The sequence below is a fragment of the Trachurus japonicus genome, chromosome 20 (assembly GCF_045865225.1).
Source record: "Trachurus japonicus isolate A0001 chromosome 20, Traja_1.0".
Lineage (NCBI taxonomy): Eukaryota > Metazoa > Chordata > Actinopteri > Carangiformes > Carangidae > Trachurus > Trachurus japonicus.
This window is the reverse complement of record NC_140926.1, coordinates 23219527-23245535: the sequence shown is the minus strand read 5'-3', so window position 1 is coordinate 23245535 and position 26009 is coordinate 23219527. Positions and strand designations below refer to the sequence as shown.

The window sequence follows — 26009 nt, the reverse complement described above, 5'->3', positions numbered from 1 at the left end:
GTGTTGACCGGACACATTTCTGGGACGGACACTAACAACACACTAAGCCGATATATCTGCGCCTTGAGCCGTTAATTAATCCCTTTGCCGGCCGGTCGTCGCTCCGTAGCATGCAAAACATGTTAACCATCATCTCCAACGCTCTTTGTCGGATAACTGGCAGGAATGTGGTGAGTGGTCCGGGACAAACGTCGAGCTGGAGGCCGTTGGTTTCTGAGCCGAGCTGGTCCGTGCTAACAGCCAGCTAGCTTGGAAACGCTCGGCCTGGTGCTGACCTTGTGACGAGCGGCTAACATTAGCATCCTCCTGGCTGGTTTGACTCCCGCTTTAAAGTTGCTTCAGACGTGTGTTGGTCGGATAAATGATGTTTGAGCACGTTTTTAACGGAATGGTTTAACGGTGAAATGAAGCTTGTGCACGGGGAGAAACGGTGGGAAAGCAGGAGCGGTCATGTCTCTTTATTTTTCCGTTTTAACTCTTCCTCTTACTTTTCTGTGTCTGTGTGGTCGTGGTGGTGGTCTGTCCTCCTCCAACAGAAAAGCGGCTTCTACTGCTAAAGATGCACTGATGTGATCGATATTTGCCAATATCAGCTGTAAGATTCAGCCTAGGGATCAATACGGCGACTATTTCTACAGTTTTTTTAAGGTTAAACTTAGCTTCCCTTTGTTATAAATCGTAAAACAGGTATTGGATTTAATTCTTAAAAACCTGTGGTGGTTTTGATGTAGTAGTTCACATAAGTGATTATTTAAGTCGCCCTGAAATCAACTTTACTAAGTTTTCCGTAGATAGCCACCAATTTTCTGTTTGAGTCTTTCACCTCTAGACTATAATGTCCTTTATTCTTCTTTTTCTACTTCCTCTTCTCAATTTGAATGGCGGCTGGCATCCAGCTTAGACTAGCACAGTATCTCTGAGGAGCCTTAAGTGCTTGTGTCAAAACCTACTTTCATTATCTCAGCTGATCCTCTACCTGCTTGGCCTGGATTTCTAAATTAGTTTGTAAAAAAGAAAAACTGATTATGTTTCAGTCTAACAGGATTATTTTAGTAATGGGTGGATAAATGGCAAATATTGGTTCTAGTAAGATCACACCAGTGCATCCATTTCCTCTTAGTTTGCTGCATCAGCATGTTGTATCTGTGTTCACAGGGTTTCCACAGCCACTGGAAAACAAACCATCATACTTGCATGAGATTTTTATAATGATTATTAAACCTATGTATATTTTTTTCAGGCATTTTTTTTTTACGTCTGATTCTAAAAACAAACCATATTTAAGTATAACCGTCATGAGTTGCCACTTGGTTTCCAGGTGACTGTAGGAACCCTGTTGTTGAATTAGCCGTCGCTCTTTCCCTCCTGCTTCCACTCCCTGTTTACTCTCACTCACACACTCACACACAAACACTCACAACAATCCCTATTTATTTCTCGCTTCTCTCCCTCCTCTCCTTCCCCCTCGCCTGAACCCTAGGGAGCCCAAACAGTGTCTGAGGTAAGGAGCTTGTCACTCTGCTGATGTGTGTCTGTAGGCCCAGTCCTACGCCCCCTCCCTCTGCAGTCATGTTTCTGTAGGAGCTGCTCTAACTGCTAAGGCTAAAAGCTAAACAAATTCACCACAAGTAACAATGGCTCTTGATTTATTTATTCTCCAACAGTCCATAAGACTTAAAAGCAGCTCATTTTCATATAAAGTTCCAATTCCTAACATACATTTTCTGTTTTTATTTTATGTTATTATTTTTTCTTGACATAGGATTTTAATATAACATCATTGATAACTCTGTAGTAGTTTGGCTCACCCTGTTGCCTGCTTAACAAGGTGATGTTTCTTAGTCACGCAACATTTAGCTGTAGTTGCTCTGAAAAAAATACTTTCATAATGAATTGATCACTGATCAGTCATTTGAACACACACACACACTGTAGGTGTGATGTCATTTATTAAAATGTTGTGCCAGTCCTTAAACATTAGCTGAGGTGTAGACACTGTTGGGCCGCTGCACAGTCTCCATGTTTTCCCTCCTTGTCTTTAGTTTCCAGAAGCCAGAAGTCATCAATGTGTGTGTGTCCGTGTCTCCATTTAGCTGCTGCTTCTGTTCTCACCTGTAGACGTCTCTCCTCGTCCCCCTAGCCTCTGTAGAGCTGCTCAGGCTGTGCTGTGCTCTGGTCTGATTGGTTGGCTCCTGTGTTCCCCCAGTTGCTGATTGACCTGTCAGAGTACGTCAATCTAACCTCACCGGAGGCGCCTGCCTTGGCAACGACCCAGCGGCAACCACCTAAACCACCACCAGTCAGTACTAGAGCATCTGTGGCACAGTTAGCTAGCTCCCAGGCCGACCCGCTAGACACACCAGTAAGACAACCAGTAGCATCCTCCATGTCTGCCTGCCACTAACGGGACTGTGTAGAAGTTCTGAATGAAAGGGAAATAACCTGTTAAAGAGACAGTTAGTGGTTCTGTCCTTCTGTTTCTGGGTAACTGGGTCCTTGTCCCTCCTTGGTCTTTTTTCTCCAGGGGAAATATAGTCAAAGGGATAGTTCAACATTTTGGCAAATTGGCCCATTGCCATAATCCCTATAGTTTTAGGAGTAGGTTTGTTACCTTTAATTGTCAGTGCAAGCTATTTTTAGAACGGCGGAGCAGAGCCGCAAGCTGCTCAGAGCTACACTATTTTTTAAAAACCATGGTTTTGCACGAATTTACCTCGAAAACAACCTCGTTCTGTCATCTCATAGTGAATCTGCAGGTCACAACTTGTCCACCAGAGCGTTTTGGAGTCGTTGGATTGTGTATTTGAGTTTGATGAGAGAAACAAAGAAACTCCATTAGCCTCCATCAGCAGCTCGCAACTCTGCTCCGCCGTTCTAGAAATAGCTTGCAGCGACAATTAAAGGTAATGATCCTACTCCTAAAACTATAGGGGTTATGGCAATGGGCCAATTTGCCAAAATGTTGAACTATCCCTTTAATAACTAACAAAGGCAGGTTGAGGGTAAAATAACAGATGATCAGATGCATGTTTTTCTTTCAAGGTTTCCACATTTCACACATTAACAGTAAAACTAGGGCTGCATGTAACTATCACTTTCATGTCTGTCACTTCTGTTTTCATTAATGGATGAAGTGTTTAGTCTGTGTTAACATACTGTATAGTCTACAGGTAAATGTTTGAAACTAGCTCATGGTAACATTTTGAGAATTTTAAATGCTTGTTTTATCTGAGTCCAAACTTGAACATATAAATTTGACACAGATATAACTCAAACATTCTCTGACCACAGCTTCTCAAATGTGCTAAGAAATGACTTGATTCAAATGATTAATTGATAATCAGAATTTGGCAACAGTTGTTCTATTTGAACTGTTTGTCAGTGTCTTGTACAACTTTAGACAAAAATCCAACATGAAACAAAAACACTTAAATGCACCCACTAGTGTTCATTCATACTGAGATGACCTCTAGTTTAGAGCACTCGCATCATAACATTTATCATTTCAACTTAACAACTCTCCTGCATTTAAACACACAGTGGTTATGTCAATAAGAGCTGTCATGGTATTTGTTGATGAGTGATGTATTCACCTCATGTTGTCTTCTGTAACAGGTAATTAGTAGCTTTTTAACGACACCTCGGGGTCAGTGGTTAGAGGAGTAAACAAGCTTCAAACTGGCGTCTGAACTGTGGCTGGATGTCTTTCCCCTCCACAGTCGTAGTAGCAGTCTAGTCCAGCTCGCACCGCTCCGCCACGCTCAGACCCGACCCCCCGTCTCTCTGCACCCACTAACCCTGCAGCTGCTGTGAAGAGGAGGGCAGCCCTCACGCTGTCTGTGTGCTGCTGGAAGACTCGTGTGTTTTACACTGCTGCAGTCTTTTTATCTTTTAAACCGCACGTTCTTGTATAAATGTCCAGTGTCTCCTCTCGTCTACCAGGGCGCCAGAGTCGTGGTCTCCCGCTCCTACGCCGACTTCACCCCTCAGGTCACCTTCGACATCAAGGTGAGTTGAAATAAATATATCACTTAGTTTTCTTACACCACAAAAGCCAGAACATTAAAACAGGCGAGTTTTGTTGATTGGTGTATATGTTCTCAACCATTAGTAGTTTGATTTTAAGCTTAATTTGTAGTCTGCATTTTCTATAACTCAGTCAAGAATCAGTGTTATGGCTGATCAGTGTATATCAGTTTGATTTTAGTGCAGATTTTTGATTTTAAGTTGAACTGTATAAGATGAAGAAATGTGTAGTCTGGCTTTTTATTTATTTGCACATAAAATAAAACTGTTTACATTTTATGCAAATCACTGTACAAAGGGTGAATTTGTATTATATAAAAAACAATGTGCAGGTGAGGTCACCACCATGACCTGCTGTGTCTTAAGAAAAAAAAATACAACTTATGGGTTAAATAAATGATGAAACAAACTAAAAGACCAATACAGTTGACGAAAGAAGAAAAGCAAAAGTAAAACAGAGTAGTTTTGCAAATAGTCTCTGCCAATAGAGAGGCTTTTGGGAAAGGTTGCATTGCAAACTCTAATCTTTGGTCTATATTTGTATTTTTCTCCTCACCGCCGACAGAAATGCGACGTGCACCGTTTGGAGGACGGTCCTCCACTGAAGGCGGAGCTGACCCGAGATCAGGGTCTGCAGTACTACCGCACCATGCAGACGGTGAGACGCATGGAGCTGAAAGCTGACCAGCTGTACAAACAGAAGATCATCAGAGGCTTCTGTCACCTGTACGATGGACAGGTACCATCAGATTACAGTTACTCCTGTGGCTCTGCTCACATCGATTTTTTTTTGTAAACAATATATTTATTGTTCTGGACATAGAAATAAAAACTCACAGGGACTGTAAAATTATGAACATCCCACCTCCCCCCACCCTCAACAGTATAAACAAACAGGAAAAAAACAAACAACCAACAACAACGGTGCTGCTCACATTTAATTAGATGTGAGAAAAGCGTCAACACATCTTCAGATGCATGTGAATATAAAATGCTCCACTACACGCCTGTGATGAGGTTTGTCTCCGCCCACAGGAAGCCTGTGCTGCAGGCATCGAGGCGTCCATCACCCCCTCTGATCACCTGATCACGGCGTACCGCGCCCATGGATACACGTTCACCCGCGGCGTGTCCGTCAAAGAGATCCTGGCCGAACTCACAGGTGAGGGAGAAGCCACAGAATCTGGATTCACATGGGTTAACCACACCTTTACAGGCCTGAAGTGGCTCCTGGGTTCAAACTCCCCTCGTGTTTCTTTGACCCCTGCTCAGGTCGTAAAGGGGGCGTGGCCAAAGGCAAAGGCGGTTCAATGCACATGTACGCCCCACATTTCTATGGCGGCAACGGGATCGTGGGAGCGCAGGTAAACACGCGGCGACATATGAACACACAGAGAAGAAACACTTGCAAAACAAATTCAAATAAAGAAAACTTTATTGTTCACCAGAAGATTTGAAAAGTTGGAAGCCAGTTTTCAGTTCTTCTGAATGACTCTGCTGTGACATGGTCTAGGTTCCTCTGGGGGCGGGCATCGCTCTGGCCTGCCTGTACCAAGGCAACAATCAGATCTGTGTCACACTCTATGGAGACGGAGCAGCCAATCAGGTGAGACTGACCAGAAAGAGGCAGTGCAGCTTTAAATCACCCTCTGTCTATGTATGGATTCCACACATGCTCATGCAGTGACTTTTGTCAGCCCAGTGTGACTGTGGTGGAAGAGCCATAAACAATGAAATGACCTGACTCATTGTTTTCATGCATCACAGCACAGTGCTGTGCATTGTTAGCTAGATCTATATGCTTAGCCCATGTCCCCCACACTGAAATCACTCTGGGAGAAAACTCCCTCAGTTTATGTTTAGACAGAACCCCCTTTTTCTCTTCTCATTATTAAAGGCATAGTTCAACATTTTGGCAAATTGGCCCATTGCCATAATCCCTATAGTCATAGCAGTAGGTTCGTTACCTTTAATTGTCAGTGCAAGCTGTTTTTTAGAACGGCGGAGCAGAGCTGCTCAGAGCTACGCTACGGAGGCTCATGGGATTTCTTGGTTTCCCTCATCAAATACACAATCCAACAACTCTAAAACGCTCTGGTGGACAAGTTATGAGATAATAACGGAACGTTACGACAGATGTTGGCAAATGCAGAGACTACTTGTCAAAAAACTGCCTCCGATGGGAACGTGCATCAGCATTTTTGCATGAATTCACCTCGAAAACAACTCCGTCTCGTAACGTTCTGTTATTATCTCACAGCGTGGTGAATATGCAGGTCACAACTTGTCCACCAGAGCGTTTTGGAGTTGTTGGATTGTGTATTTGATGAGTTTGATGAGGGAAATCCCATGAGCCTCTGTAGCGCAGCTCTGCTCTGCCATTCTAAGGGATAGTTCAACATTTTGGATCGTTACCTTTACATGCACATACAAGACTAATGGAAAAACATCAGAAATGTACGAAGACAAAAAACAACCTATTAAACAAAGACAAATGCTATACTGGTGCTGTACATGTATATATGAATTGGAGTTGTGGTCTGTGTCTGTGAATTTGCGTGTCTGTGTGAGCATGTGTACAAGTGTGGATATGTATGTGTTGGCAATAATAGGGATAGTATAACAAAGAAATATACATGCAAAATGGGAGAGAAAGGAAAGGGAAAACAGACGTTTAAGAAGTTGAATGTGTCCTATGTTGACATGGAAACACCTGTCCCCTGTCCTCAATCAGGGCCAGATCTTTGAGTCTTTCAACATGGCTGCCCTCTGGAAGCTGCCGTGTATTTTCATCTGCGAGAACAACAAGTACGGCATGGGGACGTCGGTGGAGAGAGCTTCAGCCAGCACCGACTACTACAAGAGAGGAGACTACATCCCAGGAATTAGAGTGAGACACACAACTTTGATTCAAACAGCTCTGTGGTGAAAAAGCTCTAATTGATTGTGATCCTGCATGTTGATGTGGTAGCCTAAGCCAGAGGGGTCCTGGGCAACAGCTGCAGTGTGCCTGTGGGCCGTACGCCTCAGCTGGCCTGTGTGGACCTAGACTATAACAGGAGACTGACAATCAGCTCCTGGCAGTTGCAGGTGTGAGCATACATACAGCTGTCTGATGCTCATGTATGATACTGCATACAAACAACCTGAATGATGCTAACTTCAGAGGACGACTGGCTCTGAATTGAACCACAGTACATTTCCCTGCTTTTCATACGTCTTGTCGTCTTGTTCCTCGTCTTCTCTCCTCACAGGTGGATGGGATGGATGTCCTGTGTGTCCGAGAGGCCACCAAGTTCGCTGCAGATCACTGCAGATCAGGAAAGGTGAGGTCCACTTCCAGGGTTAAAGGGAATGGTTCACCAAAAACTGAATATCAGTCATTAGTGACTCACCCTCGTGCTGATGAATACTGAGTAGTTTCTTATTCCTCAAAGTGCATCTGGAGACCCGGGAGGCTGGTTCATAGTCAAACAGAAACTTTATATGAGAGTAATAGGGCCCAACACAAAAACGCCTATAAAACTACACAAAAACCTTGACATATTCCTCCACACTGCTCGTCCACTGCAATCCAAGTGTCCTGAAGGGAGATAGTCCAGAGTTTTCTCGAATCGACGTAATTTAGGACATTTCTACAGCCTAAACAGTCCTGTATTGAATTTGCCTGGGGCATGCTCTCGTGTTCATGTGCGTGAAAGTCGGAGCCCAATGAGAGTCACTAATGACTGAAATTCATTTTTTGGTGAACTATTCCTTTAAGAGCAATCTGAGCGTGTAACATCCTCACAGCTCCATCCTCACTCTGTCCTGTATTGTCATTTATCATGTTATTGTTTCATCTTGGAGTTAGACAGCACATCCTGATTCTCCCTGTGGGTTCTTTCTCTTTTTTCTCTGCAGTTTTACACATCCAATAATTTACCTTCATTATATTTACACTAAACATGTAACACACCCACTGTTCAGGAGACAGGACACAATGACAGATCCAGTTCTGCATTCACTGGATGCAATCTGCACTGTAGGTGAGAAATGACCTGGTGTGTGTTTTCAGGGTCCCATTATCATGGAGCTGCAGACCTACCGTTACCATGGACACAGCATGAGTGACCCCGGGGTCAGGTGAGTGATGTTCGACACTGTGACCTCTGTATCTCTCAAGGAAAGGCTCCTCTGTTATTTTTAAATCTCTCCTCTCCAGTTAAGTTTAAGAAGTCTGTTTGACCCTCAAGTGTTGATTTGGGGACAAAATCCTCTTTATGAAGCTTATGAAGTGAAAAATCTACGTTAATTTATTTCAATTTAATTTTAAATAACTTGATTCATTCAACCTCCTGCAGCTACCGCACTCGTGAGGAGATCCAGGAGGTCCGCAGTAAGAGCGACCCCATCTCTTTGCTGAAGGATCGCATGCTCAGCAACAACATGGCTGCTGTAGAGGAGTTCAAGGTGAGTTGCTCATAACAAACACAACCTCTAACATGAGGAAGGAGAGAGGTGTGGGAGCTTTGGAACCAAAGATTGAATTTGAGGCAAATTCTCAATGTGATAACACTCGGCTATCACCAAACTATCAGAACCGACATGACACGGTCCACATGACCCAATCTCCCCCTTCCGATTATAGTATGTCAGGTATCGATCTGAACAGACAGTTTTATCTTATTAGAAAAAATAGATGTTAAGAAAGTTTTCATTGGAGGCATCATTTGCAGTTGAAAAAAGCTGATAGTACCATTATAGTATTGTACCTTTTGATGATTCCCACACCTATTCAGAACACTGATCTCCTCCAAAGACCAGGCCAAAGCCTGTTTGTTGTATTACATTTTCAAAATGTAGCAGTGTAGATGGATGATCAGCTGAGGATTATAAAGTTCCCCTGCTGTGTGTTTACGTCATAGCACCACAGTTTACTGAGTTTACATTAGAGTGTGTGACGTGCCTCACATTGAGCACACACACCTACATGATCATTGTTGTCACGCCGTAACCCAGCTGAGTCTGGATCAGCTGCTGTTTCAGGTTCCAATAGGTAAATCTTTGAATACATTCTTTGTTGGTTCTCGAGCACTTAAGAGCACATTTACACACAGCGAGGTAGGAGGCAAGTGTGTCATGCATCATCAAAACGCCAACACACGGTGCACTCAAGTCTAAACACTTAAGACACAACTCCCAGTACCTGTTTGAATCAGTGTGAACAGAGCTGCACCTGTTCGCTCCAGTAGTTGGCAGCACTGTGTCTGCAGCTAAACCATCTTAATTCAAATGAATTTATCAATCTTAATTCAGCTTCAAATCTTTTCATTATCAGAAGAGTTGTAATGAGCTTTATTAATCACATCCCAGCTTCAGCTCATGTTTGTTCTTCACCATCTTGAGATTGACTGACTGTTAATAACTGGGCACTTACTCACCCACAAATACCACAAATGATGTTATTGATGCAAACCAAGAGTTGAACTCTGACCCTGACACACTTCAACCGCTGACACCGACGGTGGTTTCACTGATGCTCGTGTTGACGGGAAGTGGAAATTTACTGCTGCACAGATGAATATATAGCATTTAATTCAGCATGTGGCGGCAGACTTGGATCACACTGAGACAGAACTATAGAAGTCTGTAGGATGAACTCAGTTTCAGCTCAGCTCAGGGAAACTGTCTCTTTGTCATTTCTGGTTTCAAAAAGAGGGGAGTGGGCCTTATCAGAGTTTCTTGAGAAATCTGAGGAGAGGAGATATACCGTATAAGAAATGCCAACCTAATGAAAACACTGAACCACAAACGCACCTACGCATTTATATGAACTCATTATCTGACCTCATGTTGTGTCGGATGAATGTGAAACATGCAGCTGAGCTCAGGAAACAAAAAAGAACAGAGGTTGAGTCACCGTGTTTCTGGTCTGACGCTGGTCATATTTGATTCTACTGACTAAGATATAATAATATAATAAGTGGGTTTTAGATGTCTGGGTAATGTTCTGTTACCTGCAGGGTTGTTTGATGTTTTTACTAGACAATACGAACATTAGATTGTACAGAAACAGAACTCTATGCATATTGACTTCACAGCTTCTTCTGTAGATGATAAATGAATCTCAGATTAAATTATTGTTCAAACTTGACGCTAATAAATCTGTAGCTCAGCTGCAACCTGCCACTGGTGTTCAGTCAGTCACAGTCACACGTTTCAAATAACTGGATCGTCAAGTTATTCCAGTGTTATCAGCTCAACAGTCTGACTCAAGTTTCACAGTAACAGCATTTTCTCCTACAGAACCCACTAATAAACCAAACTGAAAACCAAACTGCAACAGCAAGATGATGCACTTAATTATTCACATGATGGGGAAATATTTAATTTATGATTTTATCATTATTAATATGCCTGTGCATATTCTCATTTGTCCAGGTCATAGTATTTCAAAGGAGGTTAAATCGAAAGCAACTGGACTTAGTTATTTGTCTAGGAAGACGTTTCACCTCTCATCCAAGAGGCTTCATCAGTTCATGTAGCATCTGACCAGGCTGGGAAAACATTATTAATATGATACTAAACATTCTTAAAATCTTCAGACAGCAAACATCTGATCCTTCAGAACAAAATCCAGGTGCATTAACAACATTACTTTACTGCTTCATAGTTCTGTTAAGACTCTCAAGGCATTTGGCTGAGGTTGGGGAAAGATTCTGGTCTTGTTAATACAGAAAAAAGTATTTATTTACATTAAACCAGAACAGATCCAACAGCTTTTGGTGTTTAAACCACAAACAGGAGTCTACGTCATGTGTTTTCTTGGTTTTTAAATTAAATTGAATTAAACCTGCAGCTGTGTTGTGGAAATCTTAAAACTGAAAGACTCAGGTTTGTCTTCTCTTTTTTTCATGTAACATTTGCAAATGGCCTCAGCACTCATACTGAGATCAGTGGTCCCCACAGAGTGAGAACAGTTCAGTCTCGTATGACAAGAACGTAGGAGTCTCCACCCTGAGCTGCACAGACAGGTCGCTGTAGATTCTTTAGCGTTACTACGTGGGCCGAGATCGCAGATTAACAGCTCCTCCCTCACCACAGGCATGGAACCTCGTCAAATACAAAGGAGTTAAAATGAGGTTGCGTGAGAGCACATATACGATAAGACACTGTAGTAAAGAAGTCACCAATGTCTCTGCTTTCAGGAAATCGACATCGCCATCAGAAAGGAGGTGGAGGACGCCGCTCAGTTCGCCACGTCGGACCCAGAGCCGCCGCTGGAGGAGCTGTGCAACCACATCTTCTTCAACAGCCCCCCTCTGGAGGTCCGCGGGACGAACCCCTGGGCCAAGCTCAAGTCCGTCAGCTAGACTCGCACCGTACACACTCGCCCAAAGAGAAACCTATACACACCAACCTTCTACCCGTCGGTGGAGGAGAGTCCTCCCGGCACTAAGCACGGCCCTCTCACTTTCACAGAAATATCCAGAAACAATCAGCACCTCCTTCTTCCTTCGACTTTAGGTCGCAGCATTCCAGCACCTTAAAGGGACTCAGCTTTGACCTGAAACCTGTCAGTGTTATTTATTTATAGTTTTATATAGAAAAAATTAAGATTTATTCCTTGTCTTTATATTTATCCTGCTCAAACCTGTCGTACATCTGACCAGTCTGTTGGCTATCGAACCATCATCAAGCCAGAGATCTTATAAAATGAGAACAAGGTTATGGAGTATGAGAAGATGAGCCATTCTTCTGAGCACACTGTTTACTTAAAAAGTTTTATTTACTGCAGGGCAGCGCAATATACGCACAAAAGTTACATTTCACATTTTAAACTTTGTTTTCCCATCGTGACATGTCTGTTGTGAATTTTCTCCAAGCTTTTAACTGTGCAGAAAAAGTGGAATGAATACGTACAGAAGGTTTCTGGATCCAAGAAATGACCTCCAACTCGGGAACATAGTCACTGGTTCTTAAATCACTTGCTGAGTCTCGTGAGTTCTTTCGGACCTCGTTCACTTAGTGAAAACTGTTTTTAAATGCGCTATAGAGCAAGATGAGTTTAAAGGGATGTGTGTTAAAAGAGTGAGTCTGACTATATGATTGCAGAGCAGAGGCGACTATTACTGCCCTAAATATTTAATTATGAGCCAATGCAATTTCTCAGAGCGGATCCAGTGGCAAAGCAGGACACTACTGACCTGAACCTCCAAACTTTAACCAGCTGTTTCATTTTACCATCCAGCTACACACACACAACACAGTGTGACCTCTACATGTGACACAAATCTACAATCTCTGTGGCTATAAAGATGTTTGAAGGACCTGGTCTTCTAGATGCACTGCAGTATACTCTGTTTTCTTTTGCTTTTTCAGTTTTCAGGACATGAATATAAAGAGTTTGCGGTTTTGGTGTGGAAACGTATGTCTTTGCTACATGTAAACATGAACTGCAGCTGTGTTACACTTATTTTGGATTTTCTGTTTCAGATTGTGACCATGAACCTGTACAGATTTGGACCTATACTCAACTGTTAATTGTGTGTGTTGCGCTAAAAGACTGGTTGGCTTTAGAATAAATGTGGAAAGAAATGAGAGCTGAAATGTTTGTGTTTCTGGTGTCTTAATATTTTTTTATACTCTGATCAGAAGTTGAGTTACTAGACAAATATCAAATGAATATTAAAAAAAAGATAGACCTCACAGGTGACATATTGAGACATTAATAAAAACATATTTGGATATAAAGCAATATGATTTGATATTATCAAATATTTAATGAAAAACATAAAATATGTAAAAAAGTGAAGACTGAACCATGTTGAGTTTAGTTTTCCTCATCCATCCACTGTGTGTCACCATCAGACTGCAGATAAATCTTTGTTTATTTATCCACAGCCATGGAAACCAAGGCACAGTATGATAAACAGCAGCTTGGTTGTAATTGGACTTTTCATTACACCAATCATTTATTGACACTTGATGAAAATCATCCACTTATGTTGTCACTCAGTAATGCAACACATTATATTGATTTATTAATCACTCCATGTTTCTATGTGCTCATCTCTATGGTCATTTTATGTCTCTTTGCATCTTTTTCAGTCTTTTCTGTCTCTTTGTCTTGTTTTATATCTCCTTGTGGTTATTTCCAGGCTCTCTGTGGTCATTGTATGTGTCTTTTATGGCTGTCCTTAGTGGTCATTTTATATGTCTGTGGTCATTCTGCGTCTCATATGGTAATTGTGTGTGTCTTATGGAAATGAACCTGTTTGTGGTCGTGTTCTTCATATTTCACAACAAGTTCAGTCGGCAAGTTGAACCTCTTGCGTACAGTTTGACAAAGATTACGTCAGCAACTGTCATATTTCTTTAAAAAATACAAGAAATGGAGATCTTGTCTTCAAATATTATTAAATAAACCAAATATATTTGAGTCAGAAATGATTAATTAGCCGTGAACACCGTGGTCTCTATGAATAGAAGTTTGGTATAAAGTCAAAGCCAGAGAAGTTGTTGATTCTCTCCTTATTACCTAAGGAAGCCGCCTCCTGACGTGACGTGAGCGTGACGCAGCGGTCTGACGGACAGGTAAGCCGACACCGGCCGCCATATTGGGAAACAACGGAAATGAGAGAGAGAGAGGCAGAGAGACAGAGGGGGAGAGAGAGCAGCAGATAGGGAGATAACTCGTGTGTTGAGTCAATCAGTTTCCGAAAAAGGGCGTCCGCCTCTCTGCGTCTCTCTCATGTTCGTCTCTCCGGAGGAAGGGGCGGTCTGAGCGCCACAGCGCAACCGGAATAGTACCGTGTTCCCTCGGCTCTCGGTCAGTCGGTCGGTCGGTCGGTGGGGTCCGCTGAGGTTTGGTTGCAGCCGACAGGCACGGAGAGACGGGACCTTAAAAAAAAAAAAAAAAAAACACCGAGGGAAAAAAAAGAAAAGAGAAGAGAAGTCAGGACGAGACCGGACAGAAAGTGTCGACCGAGGGAGGGACGACAAGCCGGAGCAGAAAAGAGGAATAAGAAAGAAGAAGAAGAAAGAAAAGTAGAGGCAGTGGAAGACGGGAAAGATGCCCCTGGCTCAGTTGGCTGATCCGTGGCAGAAGATGCCACTGGGGGGGGCGGCGGCGGCGGGAGAGGTGAGCCGGTCACACAGTCACACACCGGGAGGGAGGCAGACTTTGACTGACAGCTGAGTGACTTTGACTCGCAGAGTAACACTGACCGACTGTAGAGAGCAGCCTGTAGCACTGTAAACTCTCCTGTAGATAACCATTAACTCTACTCCACTATACGCTGCTGTAGAGGCTAAAACATGATTTAAAAAACACCTCAAAGTAGATGTAAATTGTACTATAAAGTCGCATAGTGTCACTGTAAACTACCAAACATGTGTTACAAATCCTTAGGGGTTCAATAACCACGTCAAGGTGCTATAACGGTGAGGTTCAAGATGAATTATACAGTAAAAACTATACAGTCAGTCACAATTAGATTAGATTGTCAACAGCTGCGGCTCCACTTTAAGCCCCTGTGAAGACGGGACAGCGACCCCAGGTACTGAAATCTGACAATACACTTAGTGACAATTAGTGTAGATGACTATGGACCCAGCTGCTCTTACAGGTCCCATGGGCACAGCAAATGTGATAAGGATATAATATGAAGTAATAATATCATACAGATAGGTTGTAACATAATAGAACTACCAGGTACATATCACTATAGCAATGTTGCTCGACTGTGAGTTTGCAAATATGATAAAATATAAAAATAATACTGTGTGGTTAATGATAGTGGGTTAGCTGCCCTATAAACATATTGAGGGCATTTATATCGAGGCACAAACACATTAAATTAGTATTACAGGTCACGTAACACATACACACATGTAGGGGATAAAATTGCATTAATCTGCACACAATGTGCAACACATCCCTAAGTAGTGAGGTTGAAGCTTCACTCTTGGCTAAAGTGTGACTCACTATAAGTCATCTCTTCTAAATTTCCTTAAAGTCGCTATAAGACGACTGTGACAGCAGCAGCTCTGCTTTAAGCTGCCATGGGGACACCGGCCAAAAAAGTGAACTCATGGTGGATACAGAAACATGCTGCAAAGCTCAAAAAACACACAAGTGCTTAAGTAGGCTAATATGGCAAAATGCATCTTGTACCATACAAACTACCAAGTGTGTTTTTTTTACCTTTATTTTACAAGGCAGATTGCTTGAGATAAAATAAAAAATCTCTTTTCCAAGCAAGGCCTGGCCAAGAAGGCAGCAAATAAGAAGAAGATGTTAGGTCTGTAGACTCTATAAAAGCATTTAGAGACTTCAAATGATCCTTGTGAACAGAAGAACTTAAGCTGACAATCAACTTACTGAGTGTCAGCAGCAGCAGCTACTGTTTAAGCTCCTATAAGGACATTAAAGTGATACCAGGTTTGACTAGAAGCTGTATAAACCAACACTGGAGACCACTATGTTACACTATGTTGTGCCACATTTCACTTTCCTTTTTCTATTTGTCTGTCTTGTAACAGCACATAGAGGACACTGCAGCATGTTTGTGTTCTCTTGTGATTCCATTTGGGGGAGTGGCTGCTATATTGTCGGATAGAAAATATAATGTAAAAACATAGGACTGCAACTTAACATGGAGCTATTTATTAGTGTTACCATTTTGACCTGTAGTCTATAGGTTGTCAGAGAACCCTAGATGTCTTCAGGCTGTGTGTTTATGTTTCCTCCTTGCAGTTTAGTAGCTTAGGTTGGATATACAGTATGTTTGGCTGGAAATTCAATTAGAGGGTGACCTTGGAACATGCAAGGATGTAGTCTGAGTAGAAGCACTTTCAAGTCGATACTGAGTGTTTCAGTCACTGCGAGTCAGTCTCTGCTTCTACGTGCTGAGGACAGTGTGAAAAATCCCCGTTTGGTGGTTTTGATTTGGCGTGATTTTTTTTTATGGGTTATAGAACACAACATCAAGCATGGTGGAAAAGTCAAAGTGTGGGATTCATCTGGTGTAAAAGGCTCTTTGTCTCTCACACTCAGATACAAGATTGAAACAACAACAGCTCCTGTGAGTGTGTTGTTTCTTTTCTTTTTTCACTTCTTCCTTCCGACAAGTTTTTGAATCTTGATAAAGAGAAAGAGGCGGTGCCACCGAGAACGCATGATTCAGGAAGAGCTTACGTCTTTGTGTGTGTGTGGTGTGTGTCCATTTCCTGCATGAGGTGTCACAATGGCTGCATGGAGAAATGGCTGCATGCATGCGTACGTGTGTGTGACTGTGTAGATTGTGTATAATCAAACCTGATTCACGTTTCACCAAAAAAAAGCACTGAGTCACCAGCGCAGCCGGCCTCTCTCATTTCTGCGTGGCGTCCTGACAAGCTGGTACCTGCTCACCGTGTTCCCACAGCGCCCTGCTCCCCTCGCTCTATCAACCAGACAGGAACGTGCTGACACTCTGCTGGATGACACACACCTTTGACCTGCATGTTACACCTCTAAGCCCTTTGACTTGCAGCGATGTGTTTGGTAGCGCAGCGTATAAGCCGCTGTACCGGCTTTTTCTAGGCCACCGCAGAACAACAACAAAAAAAAACACTCTTTCTCTTTTACACACACACACAAAGGAGCGAGCGGTGAAGCTGTGGAATGAAGTGGACACGGCGCTGGAGGATTGTTGCCCTAAAGACAAGATCATTCAACATGAACACAAAGAGCACAGAGGGGCCGCAGTTGCCTTTTAAAAACATGCAAAGTGTGTTTGAGTGTAGATGATCATGGCTGCAGCGGTGACACCGCTCTGCTCACAAGAAGTGCATTACAGAGCCGGATCATAACCACACGTTTATTAAAGGATTGTTTTCATTATCAGTAGATAAAAATGCTGGTTCTTATTTCCCAGAGTGGAAGATGAGACATACAGAGATCTTATTTAATCCACCCAACTGTCTGCAGCCCAAATACATCCAGTTTACTATCAGGTATAACAAATAAGAGAAGAAAAGGGCAATTCAGTTGTATCTATAAAGTGCTTTTCATGCAAAAATACAAATAATGGATTACTATTACTATACCTGCACCTAACGGCATTTTAATTACTGATTAAATTATCAGTGTTATGTTTAAAATAAAAAATATATGAAATTACATATTAGTAGTAGTAGTTGTAGTAATTTTATTGTTCATCGAACAGTTTTAAACTTAAAGGGACATTGTGTAACTTCTATTATCTATTCACGAAAATGTATGTAAGTATGTTTTTCATTAATCAACAAACTGAAGTGTTCCTTTCAGCTCTGAATTAGCCATTCATATCATTCATATCTACATGGAGCAATTGTCACAATTGTAGCTCATTATCTCAATCACTAATCAATTTATCATTATTTACTAATCCATGAGCCTGAATTTGACCTGGGGTTTTGTTTTGATTAGCTGAGGCTGAGACATTTCCAGCCACTCCAACATGATAAGCTGAATCCTTTGCCCGATCAATGGATTGATCAATAATTCACATGACTGAAAAAGAATCTTCAACCATTTCTAGTGATGAATGATTTATTCTTCAAGTCTTTCATCAGTTCTCTGGTTTTAGAGACTTTTCTTAATCTTTCATGACAGTAAAGTGAATATCTGTGTGTTAGGACATAACCAGACAAATATGTCCCGCTGAACTCTGGGAAATCTGTTGCTCCATTCTTTTTTTTTTTCTTTAAGCGTCAGTGACACTTCGATTCGTTTCATTCTGCTCTTGAAGAATGAGCTACATCAGATAAAAATCCGTTTTGCATAAATATGAGGGGGCCTGTCTGAGCTCGTTGTGAGAACATCATTTTTTTTTTTAGTTTCCTTGCTTAGTTCCTCTCAACACACATTAGTCAGTACTTTGCAGAGAAACTGAATTTCTCTTGTTAGAAAGCTACAGAAGTAAAACGACTGAAAATAAAGTGGTGCACCAACAACATCAAAGAAAGACACAGAGGGCAGCAGTACATTACTTAAATCACACCTGCACCATGTTTATCTTGGAGGATTCACTTTAAAGACTACACCTCTCATAACAAGAAACCACAGAAATGCCATCACCTACGTGGTGATTTCCAGATTCAATATCAGAGCGTCCAAGTAAAAATAAAGGTTCTCATTGTGTCTGGGTGTAGGCAGAGGTATCGGCCTGAACATACCAGAGTGTGTGGCTGGGTTTCTCCACAGAAACAACCTCATAAGTTTCTTGCCCAACAAATTGAGCTTTTCAAACGGGAAACAAGACGAAGAAGAAGAAAAGAACAGAATGCTTCGATCGGTGACACCTGCAAATTAATTTTGTGTTTGGATCTCAGCCAGGTACCAAAGCAATCTGGGCAGTTTTACATTTTTAAAAGACAGGTTCACATGTTTTCAGGCTGTTATACTCCTTTATTCCCATTGAGACACTGAAATAGATACGACATGCTGCGAGTGCTCCTCCTGTTCATACTTTGCCTAACAACTCGAGTTCCACAGAACTGTTTTGTGCAAGAAAACCTGGAATAAGTTCAGCCAGAGACAGATTTCTAATGAATTTGACAAACAAGCAGGTGTTTGGTTTTTCGCTGCTTGAGGTTTCTCTGGCTGGAGTTTCCTCACTGAGCCGTGCTGACTCAAAAAGGGGAATTTTGTAATCAAGTTGTTAGCTGTAAAAGACACTCATCAGGGACAGTTGTCCACATGCAGCACTGCGACCTGAACAAAAAGCCAGAAACACGCCCTTCCTCTGTGAGGGAAAAAATCAGCGGAGCCCCCACAGCAGCGCCGGATGCCGCAATGTCTCTTGGCAAGTCTGCCAGCACTGCATATTTTTTGCATAATGATATCCGATTACTTTGCCGGCAGAGCCATGGTAACAATAACGCTTATTAATGCCAGGTGTTAATGTATCACATGCCGGTACCAGGTGGAGACGGGATCCAAGAGTCGGGCGAGGCCTGAGCTCGAGCTCCGAGTACTGGGCTGGATTAGACGCTGGCTGCTACAGACATCATGCAGGCAGTCAGTGCTTCAGAGGTTTGCAGAGGAGACGAGGAGGGAGAGGCGCCAGGCAAAGATGCATGTGGTGAACAGGACGATGCATGCTAATGTTCTGAAGACAGCTGGAAATCGCTTTCTTGTAATTGATGCATCGCTATTAGGGCGTTATACAACACAACACTCAGGACTGTTTGCTTCTAAAGTCACACTTCTTCTTCTTAGAGACAAAGCTCAAGTCTGAACACAGACACAATTTTAGATTCAGTGTCATTCACACTTCCCGTTGATATCATTGTGTTTGATGTCCAACATGAATAAATGTCCATAAATCTGCATAGACATCAAAGATAAAAAGACGCTGCTAACTGCAGAACTTTATCGGTCTTTTTTGAAATCCGTGGGTATACCTACAGATGAACTGCTAACTGCTCATTCAACACACTTGAAGGACTACTTTTCTGCCATGTAAACAAATACAGGTGTTGAGAAAGCAGCAGCCCACAGTCTACTGTCTGATTCCATCGCTGCCAAATTATCGGCACAGTAGATACAAAACTTGGAGCAGGATTTATCCCGTATTTAAAATTGCATGGGCCAGGCGTTCCTCACTCTTGTCGGAGGGGGAGGTACCTGCTTTGTCCCACTTTGTCCCGCTCTTGTCAGTCTTTGAAATCCCCTGCATCAGAGACAAGCTGCTAGATCAGCTCATGTTGTCCTTCACTGCAGATCCTGAGACAACCTCTCCGTCCACTGCCCTGTCCTCTCCGTCACCTTCTATCTCTGCATGTTTCTTCCTCTCTCTCATCATAATCCATCGCTCTCTCAACCTGTCTGCCATCCATCTCATCTCTGCCCCCCCCCTCTGTCACCCCGCTGTGCTGATTCCAGGCTTATCCTCCCGACTCCGTTCTTACCAGCAAAGTAAATAATCACCATAATCGCTTTTATTGTTATTATTGTTTTTGTCGGGCTGTAGTATCAGTGCTATCAGTGTCTGAATCGCAGCTGTTGTTCCAGCAGGAAAGCAGACCGGCTGATAATCTGCCTTACGTAATGCTAATTCATATCTGTTGTTTTTGCTTTTCCCTTTTGGCCCAGCAGATGAGGTAGACGCCGTCCGAGCTCGGTGTCCTTGATGATAAATCTCACACTGCGACCGTCTGGAGAATATTCTCCCCCGGCTTCACGCTTTAATTTGAACTCTGCTTTGATTCCTCCTCACGGGGAGCAGGAGCGAGTTGACGAGGAGAAGGTTCAAAGTAGAAGACGCCTACCCATTGAGCGGCTCGCTTCACCTTTGAACGTTTGTCAGCGTAAAAATCAAAACAAGTCGTATTTGGTAGGCAGCACAGTCCTTGATGTGTATCTTACTTACTGCAGATGTACAGCAGGGAGCGGCCGGGCGCTGCCCAGACCTGGGGTGTGAAGCACGCTATCTGGTGGAGGTCACTCAGGGCAGATGCTGATACTGTTACTGTGTTGCACGTTGAGATCCACTATTTAGCTTTGCCACTTTTTACAGTTTACAGCTTCCTTCCAGATTCACCATCACTCAAACCAGATTGATCATAACAACAACATACGGATGGTGACGAATTAAAGGAAAAGTCTGGCTAATCATGTGCACTCCACAAAAAAACCATACAGCTACATTTAATGTAATCAGTGGTGTTTCTATACAGATGCTCGACAGGCTAAGTTATGGCTTAGGGTCTAAGGTGCTGACTGTTAAGTACAGTGTTGCCGGGGACCGTTATTTCACCTCTTCTTACAGCATCGTTTTCTGTCATCTCTCTTCTATTGATACCACAAAATGTGTGTGTAATGCTCTTTTTTTGAAGTCTCTGATACAGCCATGAATGCCAGTAAACATGTTACTCCAAATCTGTTACTGATTTTCACCCAGACTTTATGTCTAAATACATCCAGAGGTTGTGTTTCCTATCAGCTGGCAACTTGCACACACTTGAGATGTTGCCGATCATCCTCAGCCAATCAGCTTTAAGTGTTGACCTGGAGTTCATTATAATGAAAGGTCTTTCCAGTTTTATGTGCTTTTTGCAGAATGTTATAATGCAGGCCAGTACTCCACCAGCACTATGACCTCAGTGCTCAGTTCATAATTGAGATAACATATTAAAGGAGACATATTCTGCCCCTTTTTCACAAATTATAAGACATGTCTGTGACAAGCTTTGGTCAAAATCCCCCAAGGATCAAACATCACAGCTCTTTTCATCCTCTCTAAACAGCTCTGTTCACAACGGCTGGTTTCAGTGTCTGTCCCTTTAAATGCAAATGAACCACTGCTTGCCCCACCTCTTCTACTGGTACCAGGTAGGGGTGCTATTATGCAAATTCGAAAAATAATTACATCATTGTCAGACAACTGAGGGAACAGCTCGTAAAACCACATGGATTTCAACCTTAAGTGATATTTCCATAATATGTCTCCTTTAATGAATGTGTCAGAAAAAAACAATCACTATAGGCAAGACAACATTGGTATAGAAGTGATTGTTCTGTATTGCATTAGACTGGAGGTGTACCTAATAAAGTGGACACTCAAGGTAAATGTGACAAATCCTCACTGGTGGATGATGAGTGTGAAACAGCCCTGTACAGTATGTGCAGTGATGTTGTGTGTTGTGGGGGCAGTTGTTGCTCAGGTGAAGCAGTGACGCAGCAGCCGCCTCGCAGCATCACACTGAGGCTAACTACTATGTATGCTAATGTGTTCATCTGTGTGTGTGTGATTACAGGACGTCCATCATGAAGTAGAGGACTTGGTGAGCGAGGACGACTCCATGCCGGCCTGCGCTGTAAGTCCACCCCCCATTCACATCACACACACCAAGCTCTACATGGCATCTTGTCTGACACTAGTGAGCCTCGGTTGTAAACAGTGTGTTAGTGCGCAACACTCTGCACTTACTGATGGCAGCTGTTTGTGTTAGTGTGTGTGTGTGTGTGTGTGTCTGTGATATGCACTCATGACTCTGACTGCACATTATTGACGAGTAAATAGCCCTCCAGGTCATTTGTACATGGACACACGTGCGACCTTGTGTGTGCATTGTGTGAGTGCAGCTGAAACTCACTCACTCACACACACAGTTTAGCTCTTAGATAATTCATCCAGCGTGTGAGAAAACTGACGCCTACTGCTGCAGGATAATTGCTGGTATGAAAGTGAAGTTCAGCATGGCTCACTATTAAAGTCATGAGTCATCTTATAGCAGAAAAAAATTCCTCCCTCAGATCCTGTGCACTGCTCAATACCATCCTTTATTTGTGACGTTCATCACATTCCTGCAGTTATTTCTGGGTTAGATGTTTTATTTACTCTTATTGTAAACCCACCTTGTTTTACTCTTCTTCTTCACTTACTTTTTATCCAGTTTCAAGCTATAAACAAATTCTAACTTTGTTAAGGTATAGTATGTAGGAATTCCCCCCATCTAGCAGTGCGGTTGCATATCTGAACGTATTCTTGATGTTGCATTCACGTGAAAACGGGCAGACGTCAGACAGACAACAGACGTTGCATGTAACAGGATAAACAAGCGTCTATGTAAACAAGTGGTCCTCCAGCACGAGGCAAAACAATACAGGCGTTACAATATGTTGTCATGGTGATGTCGTATTGTTTACCTGGCCCACGTTTTACCGTCTTTCTCTGGTCAAGTAAAATGACATCTGGTTGGTTTGCCGACGGCCGTCTGCCTGACTGCACCTGAATGCAACATCAGTGCCTCCGTCCTTCCTCACACTACACAGTGGTGACAGTTTTAACAGGCCGAGCCCACAGCTCCGCTGAGTTTCCGTGGTTACCTACGGTCACGCTGCCACTCAACGTAAAAAATGGCGATGCAACATGGCCGCCTCGGTTTGGTGAGTCGCCCACTTATGTATTTGTAACGACTTGTAACAACTCATTCTAAGGTACCAGAAAGCTTTCATTTGTATGTGGGTGTGATTGGACTTCAGTGAAATATGTATTTATGAAAGACATATTTGATTTTTGCTAATAAAAAGCCAAATAAGTTACATACTGGGGCTTTAATATTATTCTTCTTGGCAAAATGACACTATGATGTGTGCTATTAATGCACATTAGCACATGTTAAAGCAGATAACAGCGGCACGGCCGTTTCGGCTAATGCTGTGTTCAAGGCAGGCTTTTGAAACCGTAAGTTACAGCTTCAAGTCACAACTACGACTTGGTAGCGTTCCAGGTAACCCGTAGCTCGTGTTTTTACCGTCCTGTTGTCTGTGAAAGTTCCCTATAACGGCCACTCGTAACTTCCGACCCGTGAACTCGTACCAGATCGAACTGGTATGACTTCACAGGAAGGAAAAACACAAAGTACGAGTTTCCTTGAACGCACCATGAGTTAGCAGCCCCCGCCCTTGTCAGGCATCAATTGGTCCTCGTGCTACGTCACCACATTCACGCGCATCCCTTGGCTGCACACACAGCCCTTCATGCCGTTCTCTCCCCTCATTGGATAACACTTGTATCCCACAAGGAAAATTTTCTCCTCGGGTTACAGCAGAGCAGAGTGACGGAGAGACTCGTGTTTAGGCTGAAATACTTCATGTAAGTGATTGCTGACGGAAAATAGGACTATTTAGGACTTATATTAACAAAAACATTCCACTGATATCTGCTTTAAAGAGAGGTGGATATAAATAAATGAAAATAAAATATATGTACTAGAATAGGAATCCTTTCTTAATTCATCCTCTTGTAAATCTGTGAATTACAAATTGACAGAAAGGTTTCACACATGTTCATGTGAAATGATGCTGTGTCTGTTTATCAGCACAGTAGCGGCTGTAACACTGTGAGGTGGTGAGGGGTCTGAAAAATCCCATATGATGTGTCCCAGTTTCATGCATTATACTGGTTGTGTATGTCTACATAGTTTTTAACAGATTAAAACCAACACAACAAAACACAAAACACAAAACGGAACAGTCATAAATTCAGTCCATGCTCATTGGACATTCAGAATTCAAATCACTGATCATTAATTGTGTTTGTGTGTGTGTGTGTGTGTGTGTGTGTGTGTGTGTGTGTGTGTGTGTGTGTGTGTGTGTGTGTGTGTGTGTGTGTGTGTGTGTGTGTGTGTGTGTGTGTGTGTGTGTGTGTGTGTGTGTGTGTGTGTGTGTGTGTGTGTGTGTGTGTGTGTGTGTGTGTGACTGCATGCACCAGCGAAAGAAAAAAGACCAGTTCTTTGTTCTGTAGCAGCGGCTCAGCAGCTAAAGTGAGTGTGGGCAAAGTTGCTTGACATCTGAATATTAATGACAACATTTGCATTGTACTGACACAGATAACTGGGAGGCAATGAACTGTTAACTCTTTTTTACATGGAGCTTGTTTCTGGACTCAGTTTGTCTGTTTCCATGTAGGTGAGACGACTGAATCATCCAATTCAATGACAGGTGTATTTTATGGTGTATTATGTAACCCCTTCAGGTTGTATGAAGACATACAACTTCGCGTCGGGGTTCCATACAACCTGTCGGGGTTTATTTCTCCATAACAACCGACCAACTATACATTATCCCGCTTAGAACACGGCCTACAACTAAATCATTCAATAATGTAACACAAAATAATAATAATAATAATAATAATAATAAAAAGAGATTTTATTCATGTAAAATTAGACCGTTGCTCGGGACGCCGCTCTGACCAGCGCAGCACAGAAAAGAGAAAGTATGCAGGATATTTACTTTATGTTTCATTTTTACCGTCATTAAATAGCTTCGGACTAATAGTGATGTTAGATAAACGACTTGTAACCTGTTACAGGGAGAGTGGAGGCTCCTTATTTCCACATCGTGGCTGAAAAGTAAACTTGCATCAGAACCTCTGACCCGTGTCACAGCTCCTCTCCTCTCTGTAGCTCCGCGACACAAACACACCCCATAATCTCTTGTTTATGACAGGTACGACTACACAAAATACATCGTAACGTGTATGGTAATCCATCGATCCACTGATTGATTATCAAAGGCTTCAAATGCACGAACGGGAGGAGGCTCAGCAAAACAGCGGCCGTGACCGGACATGCAGAGTCGGCCGTTGCTATGGAGTCCCTAGCAACGGTCCGCTCAGCGGTGGTCTATCGAGAAATAAACACCGCAGAATATTGGTGATTGACCAATCAGAATCGAGTATTCAAGAGAGCCGTGTTCTAAGTAAGGGATAATGTATAGTTCGGAGGTTGTTATGGAGAAATAAACCCCGACAGGTTGTATGGAACCCCGACGCGAAGCGGAGGGGTTTCATTCAACATGAAGGGACAACATGAAGGGACATGAATAACAACCGACCAACTGTACATTATCCCGCTTATTACACGGTTTACGAGTGAAATAATTAATTTGAAACATAATGTTGACCAAAATACGACTTCGATTTAAAATTGCATTTAGCGAATCTGCAAGACCGGTCACTTCCGCTGTTTTGCTGAGCCTCCTCCCGTTCGTGCATTTGAAGCCTTTGATAATCAATCAGTGGATCGATGGATTACCATACACATGTTAAAATGTGTGTATTGTGTGTAGTCGTATCTGTCATAATAAACAAGAGATTAACTTTACTGTTTACGGGGTGCGTTTGTGTCGCGGAGCCGCGGTGCCAGCTGCACCGAGACGAGAGGAGAGCTGTGACACCGGGTCAGAGGCTCTGATCAGCAGGTCTGGTTTCCAGCAGCGATGTGGAAGGAGCCTCCACTCTCCCTGTAACAGGTTACAAATCATTTATCTCTAACATCACTATTAGTCCGACGCTGTTTAATGACGGTAAAAATGAAACACAAGGTAAATATCCTGCATCGTTTGGTACTGCGCTGATCAGAGCGGCGTCCCTAGCAACGGTCTGTTATACATGACGACGGTCCGTTATACAGAAATAACAGACCGCAGAACGCAGCGCTGGACCAATCAGAGAGCAGCA

General features: G+C 42.7%; 2 protein-coding genes across 8 annotated transcripts in view; both read left to right on the top strand.

Moving 5' to 3' along the window:
• Window positions 1-12618, top strand: pdha1b (pyruvate dehydrogenase E1 subunit alpha 1b). Of its 6 annotated transcripts, none has more exons than XM_085763531.1 (13): window positions 1-170; window positions 1481-1501; window positions 2207-2299; window positions 3943-4008; window positions 4592-4765; window positions 5062-5188; window positions 5299-5390; window positions 5540-5632; window positions 6761-6916; window positions 7281-7352; window positions 8084-8151; window positions 8370-8478; window positions 11217-12618. In XM_085763531.1, exons 1-13 carry the CDS (start codon window positions 111-113, stop codon window positions 11379-11381), a joined length of 1296 nt encoding a protein of 431 aa, XP_085619657.1. In that variant the 5' UTR covers window positions 1-110; the 3' UTR covers window positions 11382-12618. The 6 variants fall into 6 exon arrangements, with proteins under 6 accessions (XP_085619657.1, XP_085619655.1, XP_085619658.1 ...); XM_085763529.1 differs by having other exon boundaries at window positions 2207-2362; XM_085763532.1 differs by lacking the exon at window positions 1481-1501.
• A 1007-nt stretch (window positions 12619-13625) lies between these two features.
• The window catches only part of rps6ka3b (ribosomal protein S6 kinase A3b), a 55533-nt gene continuing 43149 nt past the window's right edge, over window positions 13626-26009 (top strand). For both annotated transcript variants that reach the window (XM_085763519.1, XM_085763520.1), the window contains exons 1-2: window positions 13626-14152; window positions 21799-21858. In XM_085763519.1, the coding sequence (XP_085619645.1) occupies window positions 14084-14152; window positions 21799-21858 (129 nt within the window). In that variant the 5' untranslated portion in view covers window positions 13626-14083. The remainder of the gene's footprint in view (window positions 14153-21798; window positions 21859-26009) is intronic.

What these genes read in the sequence shown, in the direction of transcription:
- pdha1b (XM_085763529.1), top strand. Translation starts at nt 111, where the DNA reads ATGCAAAACATGTTAACCATCATCTCCAACGCTCTTTGTCGGATAACT. An exon ending in CCGACCCGCTAGACACACCA is followed by an intron (nt 2,363 to 3,942) that starts GTAAGACAACCA and finishes CTCGTCTACCAG; the next exon opens with GGCGCCAGAGTCGTGGTCTC. An exon ending in ACGGGATCGTGGGAGCGCAG is followed by an intron (nt 5,391 to 5,539) that starts GTAAACACGCGG and finishes GACATGGTCTAG; the next exon opens with GTTCCTCTGGGGGCGGGCAT.